Raw genomic sequence first — 16508 nt, 5'->3', positions numbered from 1 at the left:
TTCATTATTTTTAACATTAGATCTTTTTACTATTGATGCTGCATAGGCAGCATGAATAGTAAAAAGTTGGTCACACAGGGTTAATAGCAGCGTTAACTGAGTGCGTTACACCGCGGTCAACGCTGCCATTAACCCTGTGTGAGCGGTGACTGGAGGGGATTATGGAGCGGGCACTGACTGCGGGGAGGAAGGAGCAGCCATTTTGCCGCCGGACTGTGCCCGTCGCTGATTGGTCGTGGCTGTTTTGCCACGACCAATCAGCGACTTGGATTCCATGATAGACAGAGGCCGCGACCAATGAATATCCGTGACAGACAGACAGAAAGACAGACAGACGGAAGTGACCCATAGACAATTATATAGTAGATACCATCCATTTGGTTTCCGAGGGGCCTGGCAGTGCTGGCGAGCCTTGTGTACTTCTTCGCTGGGAAGCTTTACGGGCACATTAACTTTAGGATGTGTGTATATTAATAATATGGGCAGTCCTACAATACGTTGGCTACAGGCATAGGATGGTTATTGTACGGAAAACAGAGATCTCTCCAAACTCCGTCATATACAGAAACACTCAGCTTGACTAAGTGTTTTCAACAAAGAAAGAGGAAAATGCCACTGCCATATGGCTCTAGAAGCTGCTTATCTCGCCTAAAAATAAAATGATCAGGGATTCTTCCCTTCCTTACCCCCGATAGCATCCCTAGGGGTAGAGTCATAAGGCTACCTCGGATGGTCAGCAGGTTCCCCCATCTAATGTGTATAGAGGTCCTGTAGGCCATAATCGGGATCTGATGATGTATTTTTTTCTCAGTCGCCTATTTCATGGAAGGCAGAAACTCCATGCAGCTCTATCACCGCTGGTCAAAATGTCTGGATCCCTCTCTGAAGAAAGGATATTGGAATAGAGAAGAGGATAAGGTGAGGATCAAAACCTGGAAAAGCTAATTAGAGCACTTGAATATGTGAATCTTGGCACCAAGGAGCCATTATTTTATGTGGCATTAGATCATTTATAGTTCATTAGCATCCACATATATAGTGAATGGCACTTCTTTTCATAATTTCAACACACCACTTAGCCAAGCATCGAAGAGATCCATTGAAATAGCTTTTATTGAATAACATGTTTAAAAATGTGCAACAGGGGACGCTGATGTGGCCACAGAAATAGCTTACAAAACATACATAAATGGAACTAATATATTTACAATGTCACTAAATATCAAAAAGTATCTAAAAAATCAACAAAGTATTATAAAAATGCTCTATCTCTAGTCTTAAGTATTTGACAAACAGAATTGATTACTTTGCTGGGAGAAATTAAAATATGGGTGACATATTGCTGGTATTACCACTGAAATGAAGGTCACTGATTCAGCAGAAAGTGTTAAGTATGAGTAAGGGTACCGTTACACTGAAACGACGCTGCAGCGATACGACAACGATGTCGATCGCTGCAGCGTCGCTGTTTGGTCGCTGGAGAGCTGTCACACAGACAGCTCTCCAGCGACCAACGATCCCGAAGTCCCCTGGTAACCAGGGTAAACATCGGGTTACTAAGCGCAGGGCCGCGCTTAGTAACCCGATGTTTACCCTGGTTACCAGCGTAAACGTAAAAAAAACAAACATTACATACTTACATTCCGTGTCTGTCCTCCGGCGCTCTGCTTTCCTCTGCACTGTCAGCGCCGGTCAGCCGTAAAGCAGAGCGGTGACGTCACCTCTGTGCTTTCTGGCTGGCCGGCGCTGACACAGGATGCAGGAGGAGTGCAGAGAAGCACAGCGCCGGGGACAGACAGCTGAAGGTAAGTATGTAGTGTTTGGTTTTTTTACGTTTACGCTGGTAACCAGGGTAAACATCGGGTTACTAAGCGCGGCCCTGCGCTTAGTAACCCGATGTTTACCCTGGTTACCAGTGAAGACATCGCTGAATCGGCGTCACACACGCCGAATCGGCGTCACGCCGATTCAGCGATGTCTGCGGGAGATCCAGCGACGAAATAAAGTTTCAGACGATCTGCTACGACGTACGATTCTCAGCGGGGTCCCAGATCGCAGTAGCGTGTCATACACAGCGAGATCGTAACGATATCGCTGGAACGTCACGGATCGTGCCGTCCTAGAGATCAAAGTGCCACTGTGTGACGGTACCCTTAGTGCTATGTGTGTCCAACCAATCATGGAATCTCTAAGTGCTGATTTCAATAAGGATCCACAGTAAGTATGCAGTTATAGTTCCACACAGTTTCTCCCCCATACAAGCTCCCAGTCTTAGTGACAATAAAGAAAAGGTAATTTGGTAATACCTGAATATAAGTCCTGGTGTCAGTGGTGCTACATGAGCGTCCCCTCACCTCGACGCGCGTTTCGCTGCCAGTTTCTTCCTTCCCCGGTTACTGAAATTAGAGCTTTTATGAAATTTCACACTTTATTTCTGGTCTTAATATATTGACACTGGTTCCCCCCGATGGAACTTGTCATGAGCACGGAGCCCCATGGTGAGCTGCGCAACAGTGCAAATGTGGCCGGAAATCCCATGCAAAAATGAGACTACCTCTCCACTGACAGGAGTATTTTTCCGAGCCTTATTCTTGAGATAGATGATTGGATCCACATCTACTGTACATTGTTAGCATATCCCGAGGATATGCTATTAATGTACGAGATGGGAATGCCTCTTTAATTTTAACTGTTCTTTAATAATAATTTTCATAGGCTGAAAAATTGATATTTTAAAGGAATGTCTACCCATAATTATTTTGAACATTCTTACGCTCTAAGAAACAATTCTTCAAAAAAATACCACTCCACATGGTCATCTTGGAACCTATTTCTTTCCTCAAGTCGGAATGCCCCCTTTTAAGTTAAAAGCTTTATTATTTGCCAAGAAGTACAATTACATATTTAAAAAAGCAAATTGAAAATTGTTTTATTATAAATATTGTTTCAATAAGGATGATCTTTTGCCCTGTCCTTACTCTCCACGTTTATCTGTTCCAACCTTCTCCTATGCCCTTTTCTTTCCTTCCCCTTCCCCTCTACCTTTTGTAACTTTTCCTTCCACATTCTTTTCCTCTTGCATTAACCTTTTTTTCTGTTGATTCTTCTTTGACTGTATCTTCTTACTTACTTGTTTAATAGAACAAGTTTTACATCGCTCTGTTATGTTTTATTACTCACCTTATTGTCTATAACTATAATTCCCTTCCCAGAAATTGTTAAAAAATTCCCCCAAATTAAAAAGAATATTGTTGAAAATGAATATTCTCATCTTCTAATGTTGTGGCATATCTATGGGCTACATGAGTATGGGGGATCCCACCTAAGGGGCCCTTGAGACTCGAGGGGCCGAAATCTGGGAAGTAATTTAATTCATTTTTATATTTACAATTTCTTTAGTTGTTATTAAAAGCTGTGGAGAAATATGGAGCCAAGGACTGGTACAAGATTCAACTAGAAGTTCCTGGAAGGAGTGATAGCCAGTGTCGGGAAAGGTCGGTGTTCCTTTCATTTAACAAAACAACAATGAATTTCTTTATCGCCTCTCATTGGGGGACACAGGAACCATGGGTGTATGCTGCTGCCACTAGGAGGCTGACACTATGCAAATAAAAAAGTTAGCTCCTCCTCTGCAGTGTACACCCCACCGACTGGCATTATACTCTTCAGTTTAGCTTAGTGTCAGTAGGAGGTGGACACGGGTCTTTCATTAGACCCTTATCTACCTCAATGTGCGTCGTTTTTTCTTTCAGGTTTCCGGATGGGATACAGGGTGAGCAGTCACACCTGTAGTCCCACATTATGGACTATGAGTACGGCGTGTACTGCCACCCCGTATCCTCATAGATCCTTCTCCAGGACCAAGATCCTAGCACACCAGCGTGCTTAGAAGTCCGGTCCTGGCTCCGTCCCCCACCCACTCGCCCACCAGAGCCTGTCGGTCGGAGGAGACGAGGACGTCCGTCACCACTACACGGACGTCTAATACCTTCCACTTTTTTTAAGGTTAGTACCGACGGCGTGGGAAGTTAGGTGAGTATTTGTTCTCCCTATCAGTCGCTACTCCTCCTAGGGGGCTCTGGATTCCCTACGTTTCCTGCGCAGCTTTCCTTCTGAGCAGCGCGGCGCCTTACTGGCAGCCGCACTGCTATTTCTGCGGCCGCACTTCTCTTCCTGCGGCCGTACCCTTTTCTGCAGACCCTCCAGCAGCACTGGGCGACACTTAGGCCCCATTCCTTCCCCCCACCGCGGCTGCGTTTTTACAGGCAGTCGCACTGCCTTACCTGCGGCCGCATCCTTTTTAATCTTGGCGGCGGGGCCACCTTCAGGCAGCCGCACCGTTTTCCCCGGCGGCCGTACCTTGGGAGGTGACGCGCGGCTGCGGTCCTCTCCAGCGGCCGCCGGCTTCTAATACAGGCCCCGGCTCTTCCCGGGGCCTACTTCCGGCGCCGATTCATCGGCGCTCCCATGGCCTTTCCTGCGGCGGCTGCCGCGCCTATCAGCCGGGCGGCGCCCGCACTGTTTTTCGCGCCGCACCGCCGATTACCACCTTTTCTGCGGTCACCGGCTTCTAATTTAGGCCCCGGCTTTCCCCGGGGCCTACTTCCGGTGACGCGCTCCGCCCACTTCCGGTATCATCAGGCGGGCTTTCTCCCGCCTGACAAACTCAGCCCTGCATTCCCCACCCACCGGCGCCATCTCGGCTGGCTCCGCCCCTTCCTCCACGCCGCTTCTGGAAGCTCAGGGCACGAGTTTTATCATCGTGCCACGCACCTGCGCTGGGGAACTTCGCTGAGCGCTCCTTCCGGGGACACAGCACTCCATCTGCGCCGGGGATCCACAGCATCTTCCTCCAGGCCTGCAGCTCCTGGTATCCGGGGTTTTTTCGTCTGCCGTGAGTAGCTCTGCACTGCAGACTGACACCCTCCTCTGCCCCACTGTCCCCTAACCTGCTGGCATTTTCTTCAGGGACCTCTTCAAAATATCTAACTCTAAAGGGGGCCGCTCTCGTCCTCCGACCTCTTCATCTTCTGCCTTAGTCACGTACTTTGCATGTTCGTCCTGTAACAGCAAACTTCCCTCAGGTCAGTCCTCCCCGCTGTGTCAGTCTTGCAGCAACCCGATTGTTCCCACCGCCCAGGATCCCCCGGCTGTTCCGCCCGAGAGTGATCCCCCCCATCCCAGGCTGGGCCGCCTCTCTGTCACAATCGGTGGCCGATTTAACACGGGTATCTCAAACCCTGGTGTCCGCGCTGGATCGGTTACCCCTGCAGACCCCTGCCGTGGCCAGCGGGTCGCAGGAACCGCCGCCCGAGCCCTCCTTGATAAGCCACAAAAGGTCCAGACAGGAACGTCGGTCTGAGTCCTCTTCGCGCTCCATCTCGCCACTCGGCCCTCCCCTGCGGTCGGCGTCCCCTCGACCCTCCTCCCCTGAGTCAGGCGAGGCACTTTCTGATGCGCCCTCGGAGGATATTTCGGAGCTGGATTCTAACCAAATCGCCACCATGAGGGAGATGGTCCAGAATCTCATTGTGGCAGTAAACCAATCTTGTGGCATCAAGGATCCCTCTACGGAACCCGCAGATCAGGCGGTTTCGTTTAGACGGGCCAAACCACCTTCCAAGTTTTTTGCTCCTCATCCTGAATTCGAGGAAATCATGTCCAGAGAGAGAGAGAACCCCACTAGGCGTTTTCAGAGGGGAAAACGCCTGGGTGTGTTATATCCCTTTTCTCCAGAACTTACCGCCAATTGGACGGTCTCTCCCTCGGTGGATCCACCTGTGTCCAGGCTGTCAACCAACACGGTGCTTCCTCTGTCCGGCGGAGCATCTCTGAAGGACTCTAACGATAGGACTATAGAATCCTTTGCGAAGTCAGCTTTTGAAGCGGCTGCAGCGGCTATTTGCCCAGCCTTTGCTTCCACTTGGGTTTTTAAATCCATCTCCAAATGGGCCAGAGAGCTCCGTCGAGGTATCCTGGACGGGGCGCCTCCCGCGCAACTAGCGGAGCTTGCCAACCAGATTTCCCACGTCGGTGAATACATGGTCTCTGTCTCCCTGGATGTCGCGTCTTGTGCGGCTCAGGCCTCCAGCAATGCTGTTGCCATCCGCCGCACTGTTTGGCTCAAGGCCTGGCAGGCGGACTTATCTTCTAAAAAGTCCCTCACCGGTCTGCCCTTCCAGGGCTCTCGTCTCTTTGGTTCCCAGCTGGATCAAATTATTAAGGACGCCACCGGGGGTACAAGTTCTCTTTTCTCCCCCAGGCTAAGCCCCGTCGTCCTCCTCCTAGACGGCAGTTTCGGCCTTTTCGTCGCTTCGCTGCGTCGAACTCCTTTTCCCAGCAGCAACAGAGGCCACAGGCACGTCAAGAGAAGAAGGCGGTGTCCTTTAGGCCCACTCCGTCCTGGCGTCCTCACTATTCCCAGGGTAGAGCCTCCAGGCCCAGGACTGGAAGATCCACCTCCGCATGACTTTTGGCAAGACTCCAGCCCAACTCCCAGATTGGGCGGCCGTCTTCTCCTTTTCAGGGACGTCTGGGTTTCCGCAGTAGAGGATGCTTGGGTCAGGGAAGTTGTATCCTCGGGATACAAGATAGAGTTCGCTTCCAGACCCCGGGATCGTTTCTTCCAATCCCGTCCTCCAAGAGATCCCGCTCTTGTTCCGGGCTTCTTCGCAGCCATCGCTTCTCTGCTCAGATCCGGGGTAATCGTTCCCGTCCCAGAAAAGGAACGGTACACGGGTTTCTACTCTAACCTCTTTGTGGTACCGAAAAAAGACGGCAAGGTTCGTCCCATTCTGGACCTCAAATTGCTGAACAGGAGAGTTCGCCTGAGACACTTCAGGATGGAATCCCTTCGTTCAGTAATTGCTTCCATGGAGGCTCAGGAATTTCTATGCTCTATAGATATCCAGGACGCCTACCTCCATGTCCCGATATTTCCCGGACATCACCGTTTCCTGCGCTTCGCAGTGCAACGAGATCATTTTCAGTTTGTCGCCCTGCCGTTCGGTCTCGCAACCGCGCCAAGGGTGTTCACGAAGATCATGGCGGCGCTGATGGCCATCTTGAGAGTCAGAGGCTTGGTCCTTTTTCCATACCTCGACGACATCCTCATCAAGGCTCCGTCCTTTGCTCAGGCCCACGAAAGCCTGTCCATTGTTCTCGACACCTTAGCCCGTTTCGGGTGGCTGGTCAACCGGAAGAAGTCCTGCCTTATTCCTTCTCAGCGCATCATCTTTCTGGGCATGCTTTTCGACACTCGTCAGACCAGAGTCTTCCTTCCCAAAGACAAGAGATCCACTCTTTGTCGGGACATACGCTTGCTCCAGAGTCCTCGGCCTTCCTCCCTCCGTTCGGCCATGAAGGTTCTGGGGAGGATGGTAGCTACATTGGAAGCGATTCCCTTCGCCCAATTTCATTTGCGACCCCTTCAGCAAGCCATTCTGTCTCAGTGGGACAGGTCTGTCTTCTCCCTGGATCGGCCGATCAGACTCTCTTCTCGGGTCAAGCGGTCCCTCAACTGGTGGCTGACGTCATCTCTCATCTCCCAGGGCAGGTCCTTCCTTCCAGTTCACTGGCAGGTGGTGACAACGGACGCCAGCCTGATCGGCTGGGGTGCGGTTTTTCGCCACCTGACGGTTCATGGCCGTTGGTCGTCGCAGGAATCAACTCTGCCAATCAATGTCCTCGAGATTCGGGCCATCTTTCTGTCCCTCCGCCACTGGGAAAGGATCCTCAGGGGCCTTCCAGTCCGGATCCAGACGGACAACGCCACGGCTGTGGCATATGTCAACCATCAGGGGGGGACCCGGAGCTCCTTGGCCCTTGCCGAGGTATCCAAGATCCTCCTTTGGGCAGAGGCAATGGTTCCGGTGATATCCGCGGTGCATATTCCCGGCGTGGACAACTGGGCCGCCGACTTCCTCAGCCGCGAGGGCCTCGCGGCAGGGGAATGGACCTTGCATCCGGAGGTCTTCCATCAGATTTGTCTTCGATGGGGGACTCCGGATGTGGATCTCACGGCGTCTCGAATCAACAGGAAGGTTCCGCAGTTTGTCTCCAGGTCCCGCGATCCTCTCGCAGTGGGCGTCGATGCTCTGGCCATTCCTTGGTCACAGTTCCAGCTGCCCTACCTGTTCCCACCCCTTCCATTACTTCCCAAGCTTTTGAAGAAGATCAAAGCGGAAGGGGTGCCGGTCATCCTGATCGCCCCGGATTGGCCCAGGAGAGCTTGGTTCGCGGAGCTCGTCAACCTTCTCGCGGACACTCCCTGGCGCCTTCCAGACAGGCCCGATCTGCTGTCCCAGGGTCCGATCTGCCACCCGAATTCTCGGTCGCTCAGTTTAACGGCATGGCTGTTGAGACCGCGGTTCTAAGAGCGTCCGGCCTTTCGGACCGGGTGATTCACAGCATGATTCAGGCTCGGAAGCCTTCGTCTTCCAGGATCTACTACCGCACCTGGAAGGCTTACTTCCGTTGGTGCGAGTCCAACCGCGTTCCGCCTATGGTTTTTTCCCTGCCTTCTCTTTTGGCCTTCCTTCAGGCAGGACTGGATTCGGGCCTGGCTCTTAGCTCCCTGAAGGGTCAGGTCTCTGCGCTTTCCATCCTCTTTCAGAAGACCTTGGCCTCTCGGCTACAGGTTAAGACCTTCTTTCAGGGGGTAGCCCACGCCGTCCCGCCGTACAGGGCCCCTGTGGAGGCATGGGACCTAAACCTGGTACTGGACGTTTTTGAAGGTTTCTCCCTTTGAACCTCTTAGGGAGATTCCTCTATCAGTATTATCTTGGAAGGTGGCCTTTCTTGTGGCCATCACGTCCATTCGCCGCGTTTCCGAGCTGGCGGCACTGTCTTGCCGCCCTCCGTTTTTGGTCATTCACCAGGACAAGGTGGTCTTCCGACCCCCACCTTCTTTTCTTCCTAAGGTGGTTTCCACCCTCCACCTCAACGAGGACATCGTTCTACCTTCCTTTTGTCCAGCTCCGACTCATCCTCTGGAGCGATCGTTGAACAAGCTAGACCTCGTCAGGGCAGTGAGGATTTATCTGGATAGAACATCCTCTTTCCGGAAGACGGATTCTTTTTTCGTCATTCCTGATGGCACGCGCAGAGGCCAGCCGGCTTCTAAAGCGACTATTGCTCGATGGATCAGAATGGCAATTTTGGAGGCTTACCGGGTCAAGAACAGAGTGCCCTTCCTGGGATTAAGGCTCACTCTATCCGGGCAGTCGGCGCCTCCTGGGCGGTGCACCACAGGGCTTCCGCCCTACAGCTTTGCAAAGCGGCAACTTGGTCTTCCATCCACACGTTCGCCAAATTTTACAAGGTCCATACCTACGCATCGGCGGACGCCAGCCTAGGCAGAAGGATCCTGCAGGCGGCAGTGGTGAGTCCTCTGACCTGATGGAAGTCTGTTTTTCCCGCCCTTGGGACTGCTTTGGGACGTCCCATGGTTCCTGTGTCCCCCAATGAGAGGCGATAAAGAAAACAGGATTTTTGGTTGCTTACCGTAAAATCTGTTTCTTGAAGCCTCCATTGGGGGACACAGCTCCCTCCCAATGTTTTCTGTTATCTGTTCTATGACTGTTCTCACGTTACAGTTCTCAAGTTTGTGGTTATGGTTTTTCAACCTTGTTTCATTATCTCCTACTGCTTTCTCACTAACTGAAGAGTATAATGCCAGTCGGTGGGGTGTACACTGCAGAGGAGGAGCTAACTTTTTTATTTGCATAGTGTCAGCCTCCTAGTGGCAGCAGCATACACCCATGGTTCCTTTGTCCCCCAATGGAGGCTTCAAGAAACAGATTTTACGGTAAGCAACCAAAAATCCTGTTTTTTCAATTGTTCATTGAGAGGGTTCACAAATCCGTCTCTCATGGGTGGGATTGTGATATGTAAGAAACATCTCCGCTTGATGCACTGACCAATAATATCCTGGCGTGGGTCCTGACCCGAACTCATCAATCCCATAGGTCCTAACAGATACTTGGTGGGAACCACGAGTAATAGAAAATGGCATTGATTCTTCCACAGATCTTAAAAAAAAAAAAAATAGGGGCCATACCAATACATTGGGCAATGATGTGAGCTCAGTGGTGGTCCGGTGGGTCCCTCTCACATCAGGAGTTCTGGTTATCAGGCTGTACAACAAACACCGCAGCACGATTAGTGATGCAACTTTGGTGATCCACAAGCTGTTACATCCGGTATCGCTAAGAATCGGCTTCATGCAATATTATGTTTAAAGAAAAGGGTAATTTCATTGAGTATGTTCCTTTTTCTTTGAGTTTATGCCCTTTCTCCATTCTTGTTCCCGACTGCACTAGTAAATGAGCCCTCGCTGACTGATTGTTCTCTCAGGTACGTTAAGGCTCTTCGTAAAGATGTCAAAAAGGGCCATTGGAGCGAGGAAGAAAAGCAAAAACTCCTTGAGTTGATTGAGAAGTACGGCGTAGGTGAGTTACTGACCCTAATGATCATCCACTTGTATCTGCACCCGAACTTCATTTACCGTATTTATATTTCTTTATTTCTCTTGCGCCTCATTGGGGGACACAGGACCATGGGTGATATGCTGCTTGCCACTAGCAGGACACTAAGTAAACACAAAGAATTAACTCCTCCTCTGCAGTATACACCCCTTGACTGGCCAGTAATGACCCAGTTCTTGCTTAGTGTCTGTAGGAGGCACTTGGGTCTGTTTTCAGACCCCAACGTTTTTATTTTTTCTGTAAATTTTTATTTTTCAATTAACGGAGTGAAGGGGGCGACGGATTCCTTTTCAGGGTCCGCTCTCCCCCGAACCATCAACAGGCGAGCATGGCGAGTATACCTCCCCGTACCCTCTCCTGCAACAACTGGGGCACGCTTAATCTACGCTAGGGCGGCAGTTCCTATACGGTCCCGATCTCCCCCCTGTAAGATGGCAAGCACATAGAATATTCCTCTTATGTGCATCTTCCGGGCTCCTCCGCAATTAAGCCCTCACCGGACGGCGTCATGTAGTCCCCACAGTAGCCGTAAGCCCCCTGCGGCAGGCACATCCGTAAGTCCCCTGCGGCAGGCACACATCAGGACACTCTCAATCCCCCGGCATAGGGAGGATCGATTGAGCTGGAGGTGACTCCCTCCTCGGTGAGTACTACCCTTCCTCACGCTGCCTGCGTGGGAATGTGTGGTCCGGGTCCCTGGGGAGAGGTACTGCTGGCTAGATGCCAGCGGCGATCATTAGGCGCGGTGTCGCGGCCACCTGCGCACTCCGCCGGCCTGCTCCTCAAATTTAGTACCCGGCTTCTTCAGCCGGACTAGGCCACAGTTCAAAAATCCCGCCCACCGCCGGAGCCCCGTCCACTACTCAGGCGCTTCTCGCTCTGAACGAGAAGAGCCCTGCAGATCTCGGGCGCCATCTTGGGACTCCACTTCTGCGGGGAAATTCAGCCGAAAACGCTACTTCCCTCTCTTCCTCCCTGGGGACGCCAGTACAGGACCATGGGTAAGCTGCTCCACTCCATAGGGAAAAGCTTAACCCCCTTCTCTGCACCCATAGCCCTGCTATCGCAGTTTATTGGAGTATAGACATACACTATGTCTCAATCTAAGGAGGCTAAAAGGGGCAATAAAAAGCACACTGTGTTCTTTACTTCATGTGCCACTTGTAATTCTGCGTTGGCACGTGCCCACAATAGCCCTTTGTGCCAGAACTGTGACCAGGCCTGTGCGCCTGCCTCCACCTCCAATGTCTCCACCGACCCCGTCGAGGCTAACCCTCCTGAGTGGGCCGCGTCCTTGTCACGTTCAATGTATTCCTTGGTCAAGGCATTGGACTCTTTCCAGGGATCCTCCCTAAGCCAGAACTCACCTCCATCGACTGCAACGGAATCTGGCGCAGGTGCGGGGCCGTCCGACCACAGGGGGGCGTACTGTACTACGGGAATCTCGGGGTGCCATAAAAAGGACCCTTCCTTCGTCTCCCGTACACGCTCGAGCTTCAGCATCTGCAAGCTCATCTTCTTACTCCCCCGAGGGTCGCAGCGTACATGACTCGGAATACGAGTCGGAGGAATCTTTAACCCAAGTTTCCTCTATCGGTCAGGAGACACTTGACTCCCTTATTGAGGCAGTCAACAAAACACTAATGGTGGATGAGGAATCTGTATCCACTCAGGAACACATCGTGTCCTTTAAAAAGATATTTGCTAATCACCCTTAGTTTCAGGACATTGTCCAAAAACACAGGGAACACCCGGAGAAGCGATTTACGGCTCAAAAAGCCACGGAAGCTAAATATACTTTCTCCAAAGACCTGATGAAGGAGTTGATTCTCTCTCCTTCTGTGGATCCTGCCGTATCGCGACTCGCATCCAAAACAGTCTTATCTCTGTCCGACGGTTCATCAGTCAAAAATCCTTCTGACCGTCAAATTGACTACCTGGCTCGCTCAGTCTTTGAGGCTCAGGAACAGCTCTCCTTCCATCTTTTGCCGCTACCTGGGTGGCTAAGGCAATGGTTGCCTGGGAAGAGGTGTTAACCTCTACCATCCACGACAGTAATCTCCCCCCAGAGGCGGCTAGACTAGCTAACCAGATTTCTCAGGCCGGAGATTTCGTAGTTAACGCTTCCATAGATGCGGCTAATTGCGCAGCGCAAGTGGCTGCAAACGCAATCTCCATCAGGAGGGCCTTGTGGCTCCGTGATTGGCATGCAGATACTGCTTCTAAAAAGTCGCTGACTTCTTTACCTTATCAAGCTGACCGTTTATTTGGGGAAAAACTAGACCAAATCATTTCTTACGCTACCGGAGGGAAGAGTAAATTTGTTCCCCAGCAAAAACCTGCCTGGCCTTTTCGGAATCAACAACAGTTTCGATTCCGGTCCTTTCGTACCACCCCAGTTGGTCCTCCACTTCCCCTGGTTCGGGACGGCGGGAAAACAGAAATCCCCAGGTCTCATACAGACCTTACCGTTCCTGGAAACCCAGACCGAGAACTTCTGGCCCTAAGGCATCCGCATCCCTTAAACCTTCTACACAATGACTCGTCGACGTGTCCGGCGGACACCGACAAAGTAGGCGGGGGTCTTCTTTCGTTCCGTCAAAATTGGCTCTTGGTCGTTCACGATGAGTGGGTCAGAGAGCTCGTGTCTTTCGGATACAAAATCGAGTTTTCTTCCATCCCCCCTCCGCGCTTCTTCCAGTCCTCTCCCCCCCCCCCCCCCAAATCAAGGGCGTCACCTCTTTTTTTTGGCCATACAGACACTTCAAAGGGACGGTGTAATCGTTCCGGTCCCTCGAGACCAAAGGTTAGAGGGGTTTTACTCCAACCTATTTGCAGTCCCAAAGAAGGATGGGACTCTACGGCCCATACTGGACCTCAAACTGCTAAACAGGTTCGTACGGGTCCGACACTTCAGGATGGACTCGCTCCGTTTCGTTGTCGCGTCCCTGGAAAGATGAGAGTTCCTTGCATCCATAGACATCAAGGATGCTTATCTACACATCCCAATTCTTCCCTTTCATCAGCAGTTCCTGGGCTTCGCAGTCAAGGACGAACACTTCCAGTTTGTGGCCTTGCCCTTCGGACTCGCCACTGCCCCCAGAGTCTTCACGAAGGTCATGGCAGCTGTTATGGCCATTCTTCACGCTCGGGGAGTGGTAGTTCTTCTGTATCTGGACGACCTATTAATCAAGGGTCCGTCCCATTCTGCCTGCGAGGAGTCTGTAAATATCACCATGGATTCTCTTTCTCGCCTGGGTTGGAAAATCAACTTCGAGAAATCATCTCCAGTGCCGACTCAGCAAATCTGCTTCCTGGGCATTATTTTGGATTCTTCCCGCGGGTTAGTCATTCTCCCTCCAGAGAAGGTCTTGTCCTTACAACAGGGAGCGCGCAAGCTCTCTCGCCCAGTCCCTCACTCCATTCGCTTCATGATGCGCATCCGCGGGAAAATGGTTGCGGCAATGGAAGTCGTTCCGTTTGCGCAGTTCCATCTCCGTACCCTGCAACAGGCTCTGCTGTTAGCCTGGAACAGGAGTCCGTTCTCCCTCGACCATCGTTTTCGCCTGTCCCCACAGGTCAGGCAGACCCTCAGGTCGTGGACGCTGCAGTCCTCCCTGGACCAAGGGAAGTCGTTTCTTCCAGTGCGCTGGTTAGTGGTGACCACCGATGCCAGCATTTTGGGCTGGGGCGCAGTTTTCAATCACCACACGGCACAGGGTCGTTGGTCCACAAGAGGGTCGCGTCTTCCAATCAATATCTTGGAGATTCGAGTGATCACACTTGCCTTACGCAACTTTCACCACCTTGTCGCAGGCCATCCCATCAGAATCCAATCTGACAATGCCACAGCCGTGGCGTTTATCAACTGGCAAGAGGAAACCCGCAGCAGGACAGCCATGCTCGAAGTTTCCCACATCCTACGCTGGGCCGAGACCAATCATTCGCTCATCTCGGCGATCCACATACCGGGTGTGGAGAATTGGGAAGCGGACTTCCTCAGTCGCTAAGGTCTTGCCTCGGGCGAGTAGTCCCTCCATCCAGAAGTCTTCCAGCAGATTTGTCTTCACTGGGGGACGCCGGATGTGGATCTCATGGCCTTGAGGCTAAACAACCAGGTTCCCCAGTTCATTGCTCGATCCCGCGATCCTTGCGCCATCGGAGCAGATGCTCTGGTCCTGTCGTGGCATCGGTTCCAGCTGCCATACATATTTCCGCCTCTTCCTCTGCTCCCGAGAGTCATCAAGAAGATCAGGGCAGAGGGGAGACCAGTGATCCTCGCCGCGCCGGACTGGCCGCGCCGAGCATGGTACGCGGAACTCGTCCAAATGGTCGCCGACTGGTCCCCTTGCGGCTTCCAGATCGCATGGATCTTCTCTCACAGGGCCCGATTTGCCACCAGAACTCCGGGGACCCTGTCTTTGACGGCGTTGCCGTTGAATCCTGGATTTTAGCCCAAGCCGGATTCTCTCCAGGGGTTTCTTCTACCATGATTTGTGCTAGGAAACCCGTATCCATGCGCATTTATCATCGCACCTGGCACATCTTCTTTTCATGGTGCAATGCCCATGGACGTTCTCCTCTGGTGTTTTCCATTCCGTCCATTCTGGAGTTTCTCCAATCAGGTTTAGAGTCAGGCCTTGCCCTAGGCTGCTCAAGGGACAAGTGTCCGCATTGTCTGTTCTATTCCAATGAAAGATCGCTTCCAAACTGCCAGTTAAGACGTTCATCCAAGGAGTCTCCCGGGTGGTCCCTCCCTAGATCTTAACTTGGTTCTCGGAGTTCTTCAGGAGGCCCCTTTCGAACCATTGCAGGACATCTCTCTCACCCTCCTTTCCTGGAAGGTGGTCTTTCTCGTGGCGATTACGTCAATCAGAAGAGTTTCTGAGTTGGCGGCCCTCTCTTGCGACCCCCTTTTTTGATTTTTCATCCATACAAGGTAGTTTTGAGAACCTCTCCCTCTTTCCTACCTAAAGTCATCTCCTGCTTTCATCTAAATGAGGACATTGTCTTGCCGTCATTCTGTCCGGCACCAACCCATCATATCGAGAAAGCTCTCCATACTTTGGATGTGGTTAGGGCTCTTTGGCGGTACATATCTCGCACGGCTCCCTTCCGTAAGTCGGATGTCCTGTTCGTGCTTCCAGAGGGACATAGGAAAGGTCTACCCGCCTCAAAGGCCACTCTAGCCAAGTGGATTCGCTCCACTATTCAGGAATCCTACCGCGTCAGGATCACCCCTGTCCCAGCAGGGATTAAGGCGCATTCGACTCGGTCGGTCGGTGCTTTTTGGGCCATTCGGCACCAGGCTTCGGAACAACAGCTTTGTAAAGCTGCGACTTGGTCCAGTCTGCATACCTTCACGAAGCCCTATCACGTTCATACCCAAGCTTCGGCAGACGCTGCCCTTGGCAGGCACATTCTGCAGACAGCGGTATCTCAGTAAGTCAGTGGAACATGGGGTTTTAGCAGTGCAATTGTTCCCCACCCAGGGACTGCTTTAGGACGTCCCATGGTCCTGTGTCCCCCAATGAGGCAAAGGAGAAAAGGAGATTTTTGTGTACTCACCGTAAAATCTTTTTCTCCGAGCCAATCATTGGGGGACACAGCACCCACCCTGTTAGACTATTGGCTGGTTCTTGTTGTGATTTGTTCCTCAGTTTTTGACATAGTTTACTTGTCTTGGTTTTTCTTCTACTCCTACTGCTTTCCTACCAAACTGGGTCGTTACTGGCCAGTCAAGGGGTGTATACTGCAGGGGAGGAGTTAATTTTTTGTGTTTACTTAGTGTCCTCCTAGTGGCAAGCAGCATAACACCCATGGTTCTGTGTCCCCCAATGATTGGCTCGGAGAAAAAGATTTTACGGTGAGTACACAAAAATCTCCTTTTTTTTGTCTTACAGGTCATTGGTCTAAAATAAGCAAAGAGTTGCACACTCAACGGACCGGGGCCCAGTGTCTGAGCAAATGGAAGAATCTTACGGGGTATTTCAAGGTATTACATTTATAGTTCCCGGAACT

At 51.6% G+C, this 16508-nt stretch overlaps 1 protein-coding gene across 1 annotated transcript in view; it reads left to right on the top strand.

The window, feature by feature from the left end:
• Positions 1–16508, top strand: part of SNAPC4 (small nuclear RNA activating complex polypeptide 4) — a 60358-nt gene that overhangs the window by 22540 nt on the left and 21310 nt on the right. Inside the window, exons 11-14 of the mRNA XM_069748134.1 lie at positions 812–918; positions 3400–3494; positions 10357–10451; positions 16391–16482. Coding sequence (XP_069604235.1) covers positions 812–918; positions 3400–3494; positions 10357–10451; positions 16391–16482 — 389 coding nt within the window. The remainder of the gene's footprint in view (positions 1–811; positions 919–3399; positions 3495–10356; positions 10452–16390; positions 16483–16508) is intronic.

This window comes from Ranitomeya imitator, chromosome 2, assembly GCF_032444005.1.
Source record: "Ranitomeya imitator isolate aRanImi1 chromosome 2, aRanImi1.pri, whole genome shotgun sequence".
Classification (NCBI taxonomy): Eukaryota; Metazoa; Chordata; class Amphibia; order Anura; family Dendrobatidae; genus Ranitomeya; species Ranitomeya imitator.
The sequence above is the reverse complement of the archived record's forward strand: the minus strand, read 5'-3'. Positions and strand labels throughout refer to the sequence as shown.